General features: G+C 42.2%; 1 protein-coding gene across 1 annotated transcript; it reads left to right on the top strand.

The window, feature by feature from the left end:
* Positions 1-270: 270 nt before the first annotated feature.
* On the top strand, positions 271-933 carry LOC105945181 (vomeronasal type-2 receptor 26; the record flags this gene model as incomplete). The annotated part of the gene is made up of 1 exon (XM_012956001.3): positions 271-933. A coding segment is annotated over exon 1 (663 nt), but the record flags the coding sequence as incomplete, so codon positions are not given.
* Positions 934-11,557: the final 10,624 nt, after the last annotated feature.

Raw genomic sequence — 11,557 nt, forward strand, 5'->3', positions numbered from 1 at the left:
GACTGGCTGATTGCTGCATCAGTCTTAGAGAGTCATGCACCTTTTTCCTAATTTGGAAAACCAGACAGGCAGTTAAACTGGGCTATGCAGGTCAAACTGAACAGGTGACAACCCTACTTCCTGATGATATTGTCCCTTGCCCCAGTAAACAGCCTCTGGGAAGGGACCATGGCTGTGAAATCACTGTAGGACCTCAAGCATTTTCAGTCTATTTACCCCCTTTATTTATTTTTGTTTAAAGACAGTGAAAACTGCTTCAGCTGCTCAAGCATGGAATGGCCCAATAAGAAAAACACTCGGTGCATTCCAAAAAAAGAAGACTTTCTTTCCTACACTACTGATGTAATTTCAATAGTTCTCTCATCAATATCAGTTCTCTTTTTGCTTATAACATTTTTGATACTGGGAGTGTTTATAAAATACCGTGACACCCCCATTGTGAGAGCCAACAACAGAAGTCTCAGTTTCCTCCTCCTTGTCTCCATCAAGCTGAGTTTCCTCAGTGTGTTTCTGTTCCTCGGTCGCCCTGGGGATATAACCTGCCGGCTGCGTAACATCACTTATGGAATCGCCTTCTCCATAGCCGTCTCTTCTCTCCTGGCCAAGACTATCATGGTTTATATTGCTTTCAAATCCACCAAGCCAGGGAGCTCATGGGGAAAATGGATGGGAGTGAAATTGTCCAAATCTGTAGTCTTGGTCTTTTCATCCATTCAAATAATAATCTGCATTACTTGGTTGGCCATTTCTCCTCCCTTTCAGGAACTGGACATTCATACTTACCCTGGAACCATCATCATTCAGTGCAATGAGGGCTCAGCTCTTGGCTTTTACTCAGTTATTGGGTATATGGGGCTTCTGGCAGCTGTTAGTTTTGTTTTAGCATTTTTAGCTCGGAGCTTACCGGACAGTTTTAATGAGGCCAAGTACATCACTTTCAGCATGCTGCTCTTCTGCAGTGTTTGGATCACAATGATCCCGGCCTATCTGAGCACCAAAGGCAAAAACACTGTGTGTGTGGAGATATTTGCCATTGTGACCTCAAGTGCTGGACTTTTAGGCTGTATATTTGTGACAAAATGTTACATTATTTTGTTTAGACCCAAAATGAATGTCAGATCCCAGTTGCTTGGGAACAAAACCAGATAGATCATTTTGTTTTAAATAGAAGACAGTCCCAAGTTCCTTTAATAAACATTGCATTACATATATAGATCTGTTTGCAATCACTATAGTAAAGCTACAGTATAGAAAGCCCACGGATGGCAGCGAAGATTGGAGGAGGGGGCAACATGACCCAGGCCTAGCCCTAGCAGAAGCCCAATAGGTGGTTAAGTTAAAGGGGAGGGGGAATAGACTGGGGGGTTGGACTAGAGGGCCATTTTAGTGTGAGGGTTAGGCTTCCTGGACACGATTTTGTGGTAGCCAGAAGTCAGAAAGGTTCCCCTCCCGCCCTCCCTAGAATGGGGTGGTTTAAGGTTCGGTCTTGTTTAATCAGTTGTCACAAGTGTGGCCAAAGAGGGTTGGGGTACAAGGTTTTACAATTAGTTAATGGGAAAATAAGAAAGAGGTGGTTGCCTTGATTACGAAGGATATTTGTCACAGCAAGGGCGGGCCCTTGTCAGTCTGCCGGGAGAATATTGGGCCCGGTAAGAGAGGTTTATCTTGGTGGGATGGTTTAACCCCTAAGGTGGGTGGCCATTATTCTGGATGGATTCCAAGGGGAATTAATAAAAGGTGATGGCGGGCGCTCCAGGTAAGGTGGAGGCTCCCTGATACTTACAGTTTGGCGGCGTATCCTCTGGGCCAGGATGTTTTACGGCTGGAGGATATTGCTTCAGGTAAGGAAGGGCAAACTGACAGGGGCTCATGTGTTTTGTTTACCATGTCTTGATATTACTGTTAAAAGTTTGTATTGAGAATTTGGATTTGTATATTGTTAATATGGTTATGTTATGTACATTTTATGCTAAAAAAGTAATAAAGCTGTGGCCATTATCATTCCAAGATGATAGTGTCACGCATTTTATTGGGTAGCATGAGTTTAGTGTGTGAGAATGCAATGGGTTATGCCTGGGTCATGTGGATAAATAGTTTGTGCTCAAAATACCTTTGCTGGCCTGTTTTTGCACTGTGTTCTGCTCCTCTTTCATTGCTACAAGTCTCCCAGAGACCTGCCTCTTGCCCTATGAATACTGAGCTGACTGCATTAGTAAGTGCTTTATTGCCCAATGGCTGGGAGGGGGAAGCTGCTTCAGCCATCAGTCTTTTTAATCAAGATATATAGATCATGTCTGTCTACTCATTTTTGTAAATGTCTCTGCGATTTTTAACTCAATCAAAAGATATACTGTACTGTATTGTAGTAGCCAACTGATATTTCCTTGTTTAAGTCCTATTTTGACACTGTTTTAAGTTTTATTTCTTGCACTTCCTCCCTCCAGTTATTATCCCATGTGATTCACACATACAAAGTTACATAGTTGGGTTCAAAAAGACAGAGTAAACACATACACCTATACTGGCCTATCTAAACACCCACATACAGACCCACACTGGCCTATCTAAACACTCACATACAGACCCACACTGACCTATCTATACACTCACATACAGACCCATACTGACCTATCTATACACTCACATACAGACCCATACTGACCTATCTATCCACTCACATACAGACCCATACTGACCTATCTATCCACTCACATACAGACCCACACTGACCTATCTATACACTCACATACAGACCCACACTGACCTATCTATCCACTGACATACAGACCCATACTGACCTATCTATACACTCACATACAGACCCATACTGACCTATCTATAGACTTACATACAGACCCACACTGACCTATCTATACACTCACATACAGACCCACACTGACCTATCTATCCACTGACATACAGACCCATACTGACCTATCTATACACTCACATACAGACCCATACTGACCTATCTATACACTCACATACAGACCCATACTGACCTATCTATCCACTCACATACAGACCCATACTGACCTATCTATCCACTCACATACAGACCCACACTGACCTATCTATACACTCACATACAGACCCACACTGACCTATCTATCCACTGACATACAGACCCATACTGACCTATCTATACACTCACATACAGACCCATACTGACCTATCTATAGACTTACATACAGACCCATACTGACTTATCTATCCACTCACATACAGACCCATACTGACCTATCTATCCACTCACATACAGACCCATACTGACCTATCCACTCACATACAGACCCACACTGACCTATCTATCCACTCACATACAGACCCATACTGACCTATCCACTCACATACAGACCCACACTGACCTATCTATACACTCACATACAGACCCATACTGACCTATCTATCCACTCACATACAGACCCATACTGACCTATCTATACACTCACATACAGACCCACACTGACCTATCTATACACTCACATACAGACCCATACTGACCTATCTATCCACTCACATACAGACCCACACTGACCTTTCTATACACTCACATACAGACCCATACTGACCTATCTATCCACTCACATACAGACCCACACTGACCTATCTATACACTCACATACAGACCCATACTGACCTATCTATCCACTCACATACAGACCCATACTGACCTATCTATCCACTCACATACAGACTCACACTGACCTATCTATACACTCACATACAGACCCATACTGGCCTATCTATACACTCACATACAGACCCATAATGACCTATCTATACACTCACATACATAAACTATATATACAACCACTAATACTAACTGTAGATATTAGTATCACAATAGCCTTGGATATTCTGCTTGTTTAAGAACTCATCCAGGCCCCTCTTATAGGTATTAACAGAATCTGCCATTACAACATCACTTGGAAGGGCATTCCCCAACCTCATTGCCCTTACTGTTAAAAAAAAACCTACACTGCTTCAACTGAAAGTTCCATGTCTAGGAAAACTGATAGATGTTTGGATTCCAATACCTTTGATATGTAGGGAACAATCTCCTGATCTCAGTATTATCCTAGTACACAGATTGGCCTTTTGCTATTTCCTACAGAATGTACAAACCCTACATTAAAATAAAGCTGTATCATGTAATCGAGTGTGATTTCCTATGGGCAACAACATGACCCTTCTGATACTACTCTTCATACAAAAACAATTCCTATAATTTCAAATCTTCAATCATACTGACTATAAAGATTTTCATTCATACAGTATCTGGTCAAATAAGTCTAAAGCAACTGGAATTCCCTGGCATTTAAGCCTTAGGGGGGGGTACAGTCACAGACATTCAGTCATAATGGTTCCTTTGAATTTATACATACCATATATACTCGAGTATAAGCCGATATAAATTTAAGCCGAAGTACCTAATTTTACCTAAGAAAACTGGAAAAACTTATTGACTCGAGTATAAGCCTAACATAAGGATCCAACATAATATATTATGTTATACATTATATTCGGATCGGTTTATACTCAAGTATATACGGTACTTGGAATAACGTTTTCATTGCGCAAAGCCAGACGAGACTTCATATTTCAATAATATTAAGATGTATATTAAGATGTATAAGTCAAACACCTGTGTGCCATAATGGCTGGAGTTTGTTCCAAAAAGATCTTTTAGGGGCAATGTAATACTTGTTGCAACATATAGGGAAAACAAAGAAACAAGTATAGATTATGGGGCAAGAATAAGCACACTCTTAGGGGCCATTACTAAAGAGGGGCACCTACAGGCTGTTGTTACCCTAATGCCCTTTCCTGTTTCCCACGCTTTGCTCCCCATTTCTATTGGACTGTGCATAACCTTGGCGTTCCTATGATATTGCTTCTATTAGGGGCTAGTAATATAATCTTGAAAGCCCCAAGTGATATTTGAGTCCACTGACCCAGCCGTTACCTGAATTCAGATTTTATTATCCGGCAGTGCTCCTCCAAGCGACGTGCGTGCGGCGTGAGTGCGTGCTCAGGCGACGCACGGGTGGGTGGGGGAGGGGGTGGTGCGCAGCGCGACGCATGGGGGGGTGCGTGCGGTGCGACGAAGGAGCACTACCGTATTACTTGTAAAGAAGGAGCACTGCCAGATTACTTGTCACGAAGGAGCCCTGCCAGATTACTTGTTACTTGCGACTTGCGCCGGTAGGATACTTGCCTTGAGTATAAGACGAGGATTCCTTTTTTAGCGCTGGAAAACTCAGCTTATACTCGAGTATATACAGTATGTGAAAGCGAGATGCAGTCATAATGGAACCATGATTCTCTTTGGGGCAGGTGTTAAATCTTTCATTATACGTGACTGGGAGTGTGAATTACTGTGTTACTGCCGGGGTACAGATGTCAAAGTAGCAGTGTCACAGGCCCCCTCCTATGTTCAGGCAAAGTTTCTCTAGATTGGCATTACGGCCCTCCTCATATTGAATCTCATCCATTAGTTTTCATGCACTAAACCATTTTATCACTGAATTGAATCTTTGCCCAAAATGTTTATTGAGGCAAGGGGAGATGTGCTGTTCAAGGACTAAAAAGCCTCTGCCAGTAGTTAATTGGAAGCTAAGGGTAGAATAAATTGTGGCATCTTAGCCTCCAAATGCTTACTCTGTGTCAGTTTGTACTATGTTCAGTAAGACAGTCCAGGTAAGCCATTTCTCTGGGTTTGGAGTGAGTAGTTTGGGTCTTTTCTGCATTTACCAACTGCAAAACTTATAAGAAGTGCAAAAATGCACAGAAATTAAAACATTATTTTTAAATGAGTGCTGGATTAGCCAGTGACAGTCCCCACATCAGCCAAATTGTAGACCTTCTATGGGACTGTTGTTACTGGGGCAATGCTATGAACCTTTGCCTTATACTGGGGTACATTGCTCTATGTGAGGGTGCGATGCTGGGGGCACAACTGCATCTCATCATATTAAAGTGCTGCTCTATCTGTCAGTCCTGTGACATCCTAGATCTTGGGCTTTGCCCATTAATCTTACCTGCTGTCTGGAGAGTGCTAAAGTAGAAGAAGAATATGAATATATGCAGGAAGGCGACATTCTGACTGAAAGGGTCATGGTGCTGAATCTGCATGAGTCTAATCATATAAAAAACAACAAATACAGCCAACTGCATTGTGACAAGTAAGTTGCAGCTCTTACAAATTAAAGGGGAACCAAAGACCAACCAAAAACAACATAAGTTTACCGAAAAATAAATATATTTCCAAGCAACTTTGCAATATAGATCAATTTAAAAATATGCAGCCTTTTAAAACTTGTAATGTAATAATATGGTTTGGAACAGTTACCTAAGCCTGGTCCCCTGTTTCCTTTCTGCCCAACTACTTTCAGACCCATAATAGTAGCCACCTGTCTTGAGTCTGCCTTCACCCGGTGTTCTCTGAAGCAACTCACAGGTACAGTACATTGCAATGTGCACTGTGCACCATACGGAGGGCGGCCTTTGTCATATACTTTGTCCAACAAGCTGTACCAGATGGATAGGGTTGCCACCTAATAAGAATAACCTTATAGGCCAGCAGGCAGATCGGGGACCTAAGGGACAGACCAGGGTCTGAATTCATAAAATCATGAAGTTGGCAGTTAATTTGTAATACTGGCCCCAGCCTCAACAGGTGTTTTACCAACTGGGGCAAAAAAAACCACCTGGTGGCAACTGTACAGATGGAAGAGGCTACAAACTGAATAATTAAAGCAGAGCACATTCTAAAGTGACAGCTGTGTGCTACCATGAGTAGTTCCTGTCCCACTGTTTGCCGCTAAAGTAGATAATGGAGGCTTTGCCAATTACATATAAAATAGCATTCCAAAGTAACAATGGGGTTCCTTCACTGAACAAAATTGTGAAGAAAAACAGAGGAGGCAGGGCAGGGGTAGGCCAAGCCGACCAGCCCGCTCGGTCACCTTGTGCCTGCACCTTCCCACCCCTCTCACGTGTGCTTTGGTTCACATGTGCAGTTCCGCAGTTCTGCTGTTCCGGCATGGGGGGGATGCAATGTTATGGGTCATTGGCCCCACCCCGTAATGACAAGCAGTGGGGGCAATGACAAAGGAGCACAGACTAGGGGTAGGCAAGAGAGGCTCCTGCCTGGTGCCCCCCAATCATTGCGCCCTAGGCAGCTGCCTCTTCTGCCTACCCATGGTCCCCAGCCCTGAGGCAGGGAATAAAGGGGGAAAGTGTAAATGACAAAATAAATCAAAAGCAAATGAGACAATGGAAAAAAAGAGCATAAAAAACAGGACATTTAGGAAATGCTTGGAAAAAGGTGATGATGGTGATGGCAGAAGTAAAGGGGAATTAATGAATGACATAGTGAAACACTATGGGGCACATTTACTAACCCACGAACGGGCCGAATGCGTCCGATTGCGTTTTTTTCGTAATGATCGGTATTTTGCGATTTTTTCGGAAAATTATCGCAACTTTTTCGTTACCAATACGATTTTTGCGAAAAAACGCGAGTTTTTCGTAGCCATTCCGAAAGTTGTGATTTTTTCGTAGTGTTAAAACTTGCGCGAAACGTCGCGCCTTTTAAGTTTTAACGCTACGAAAAAATCGCAACTTTCGGAATGGCTACGAAAAACTCGCGTTTTTTCGCGCAAATCGTATTGGTAACGAAAAAGTCGCGTTAATTTCCGAAAAGTCGTAAAGGCGCCGAAAAAATCGCAAAAAATACGAAAAAGTCGCAAAATGTTCGTTTTCAAATCGGATTTTTCCAATTCGGACTCGGATTCGACCCATAGTAAATGTGCCCCTATGAAAAGTAAGGGGCAATAAAATGGTGAAGGAATAGAATGGAATCCCTCTGTTGCCATTGTTCAGTCGGTGAGGTGCGCAGGGATATGGCTATACAGCCTGTCACTAATTGTAATGGTTAAGTGTGCTTTTTCAGGGCATTCAGAATTGCGTTTTATTGCAGCTGATATTCTCTTGTTTTTTTTTTTGCTTTTTAAATGTGCATTTTTTTGTGCTTGTCACATGTACATAATACAATAAAATAGAGAGATACATTTTGAACTTCCAAAAACGCACTTAGTTGCATTTAAAAATTATATATCAATGTAATATACGTTGTTTGATGCACCAACATATTCCACAGCACTGTACAATAATGGTTGCATACAATGAACATATCTCTGAAACCGCTAGATATAAATAAAATCAAGGGAGGGTTTAGATCCCTTTTTACAAAAACAAATGCAGATGATCAAAAGTAGAAGGAGGAGAGAACTGATGGGTATGGCAGGGGATCAGGCCCAGACTGGGATACAAAATAGTCCCTGGCATTTCAAGTACCCACAGACCCAAACAGCCCCCCAGCAGCCTAATAAATAGTGAGTGTCTGTGGCATCTTACAGCAGCAGGCATTTGCCTGAACCCACAGATTGCCAGTCCGGGCCTGGAAGTGAGGCAAAGGTTTAAAAGAAAATAAAAAGGAAAGGAAAATCCCATCAGCTAACTGATTCCATTAGACTCTTGGAACTCATAAGTATTCAGAGATGCACTTTATTACTAACGATAAGCGAAAATGCTGCTACCACACAACTTTTTTGACGCAACTGTGACTATTTTGCCACAACCGAGACTTTTTCCTCACTCTGCAGTTTTGTGAAAAAATATCTATAGCTGCATGCAACTGAAAGCATTTAGATTCTGCACTGTGGTGATTTTCTTTGTTTGTGTGTGGGGGGGGGGTGAGATGCCATGTGTGTTTTATATGGTTTTTAATATTCTGTGGTTTTGTTTAGGGTTAAACAGTTACCACAAAACAGTATTTCAAACACTGCAGTTTTGTAGAGAAAACTGTGTCAGTGTTTCAGCTCAGGCACATCACAGTGCAATGCATTGTGGGTTATGTAGTTCCGGCATGCTGTCTGTAAGCTGTGGAGCAGTTGTTACAATTTGTAATATCAGTGTTTTAGTGCCATATTCCCTGCCAGGATTTCAAATGATGCAGAAGGAGAAGAATGTATTTGCAGATGGTTTTCAGCCCAAAAAATGATATTTATTCATACTTTTTGAAGGAACAGATTAAAGAGATAAAAAGGATAGGGGTTTCTATGTAGGCTTTTGAAAATTTTTGGTTCAGACAATGGAGTTCTTTAAATAACTCAATCCCACACAGAATGAGTCACACAGACCCTTGGAAAGTATTTCCAGACCCCGAAATTCTCAGCCTTCTGGGCTGACTTAAAGCCCCGACCCTTGCAACATATTCTGGGCCTCTCTCAGTACACAGGCCCACAAACAAAATAAGGGGCACATTTAGCAAAACGTGAGATTAGAGTGTTTCACTGACAAATTCACCTATCTATTCATTACTATGGGATTTATTAAAGCATATTTATCAAATGGTGAACTAATCCTATGCTTCTAAAAATTCCATAGGAATAAATAGATAGTGGGAATTTTCTGTGGTAAATTAATCTTACATTTTGATAAATTTGCCCCTAACTGTCTTGATAGTAACACCACATAGTGTAGTTAACAGTATAGTTACCCAGGTGTGTAATACAAATAAAATGCAATAACATAGTCTTGTGGTACAAATACTGGCACCATGACACTGCAGCCACACAGGTTGGTGTGAGATAAAATGGATTCCCCAAATTGTCATAATTCACTATAGGTAGGGCCTGGCTCTTCTGTGTCCCCCATCTCACATTGTCCTGGAACAGTCCTATAGATAAGTTAGTATTATTTCTGGTCTTCTATAGTCCTCAGTTACTTTAAGGTAAGATATTGTTTTCTCAAGGTAGCCCTATCTTTCCCCTGTAGGAGATCATAGGGTTCTACCTTCAGTTCTGTCCCTCAGACTTTGACATTATTCAACCCTTTTATTGGCAGGGGAGTGATCTGAGTGATCTTGGGGCTGGTAATGCTGGTACACCCTCCCGAATTGTGGTATAGAGATAATTTTTGCCAATATAAATGAGTTCATGTGAGTATTTCCATAAACATTACAAACGATTCACATTTATTTATGTTGCCCAAATGTGGGAGCAATTGCCTTTAATCACTGAATTGCACTGGGTGCAGTGTAGGGCAGGGAAATGGGACACATTTTGGATGCTGTAAGAAGGTTGCACCTTGTTTCTCCTTGCATCCAATATCTGCCTTAAAGGAATACTGCCATGAGAAAACATGTTTTTTTTTTTCCAAAACCCATCAGTTAATAGAGCTTCTCCAGCAGAATCCTGCACTGTAATCTGTTTTTCAAAAACACAAACAGATTTTTTTTATATTTTTGAAATGCCACATGGGGCTAGCCATATTCTTCATTTCTCAGGTTGTCACAGCCATGTGACCTGTGCTTTGATAAACTTCAGTCACACTTTACTGCTGCGCTGGACAGGGTCGGACTGGGCCGCTGGGACACCGGGAAAAATCCCGGTGGGCCCTGGCCCTGGGCCTTCTGACTGTTCCTACCCTGACGCGTTCAATTTATACGTGCTCGGGGAGGACATCAGGTGGGGGCCCTGCGGGGGGGTTAGGGGGGCCCCTGGGAGGTTAGGGGACACGACTGGCTGGGGCCCCTGGGGCGGGAGCCCCAGTGGGCCCTGCACCCCCCAGTCCTGGCACTGGATGTTGGAGTGATACCCCCCCCCAGCAGCCGATCAGCAGAACAATGGGAAGGGAGCAAGATAGCAGCTCCCAGTAGGTATCAGAATAGCACTCAATAGTAAGAAATCCAAGTCCGGCTTGGGACTCCTCCAGTTACATGGGAGTAGGAGAAACAATAGGTTAGCTGAAAACAGTTCTGGCTCCTTCTAGCGCTGGCTCCTTCTGAAAGCTCAGACTCAGGCACAATGCACTGAGATGGCGCCTACACACCAATATTACTGCTACAAATACATTTGTTGGTTCAAGAATAAAAGTTTAAATGGCAGAGGGAATTATTTGCTATGTAAACAGTGTAATTCAGAAATAAAAAGTATCCCATAAAAATCAGATTCCTCTTTTTTATTTCAACTTTTATTAAAAGTGTTGTTTGCATGATAAAATATTGATTATCTATCTGTGCCTTGATTTAAACATGAATTTGCAGTTAGGTTGGAATTAACAACTTGCAAGGGTTTCCCTTGCACGTTTTATATTGATGCTTGTGCACATACATTTTTGCATAGAAAGTACAGAAATGCACAGTAAATCAGATCATTAGTTTAACTTTCTAAATTTGCTGTCCAGAAATACCTAGAGCATCTGTAACATTTCCAGAATAGAGTAACAATCCCTCAGGTGCCTGTGCCTATATTCAGGATACTATGGAAACCCTCACTGTGTTCCCTATAAAATGAGCACCGGATTAGCCAGTCCCCTTACTCTGTTCTACAGATACAGCCGAATCCTGAATCCGCTATGGGACTCTGTTCTCTTAAATGTAACTGGGGAAATGCTCTGACCCTCTGCCTTGTACTGGGGTACATTGCTCTATGTGAGGGTGCGATGCTGGGGGGCACCACTGCATCTCATCATATTAAAGTGCTGA

The sequence above is a fragment of the Xenopus tropicalis genome, chromosome 1 (genome assembly GCF_000004195.4).
Source record: "Xenopus tropicalis strain Nigerian chromosome 1, UCB_Xtro_10.0, whole genome shotgun sequence".
NCBI classification, from domain to species: Eukaryota; Metazoa; Chordata; class Amphibia; order Anura; family Pipidae; genus Xenopus; species Xenopus tropicalis.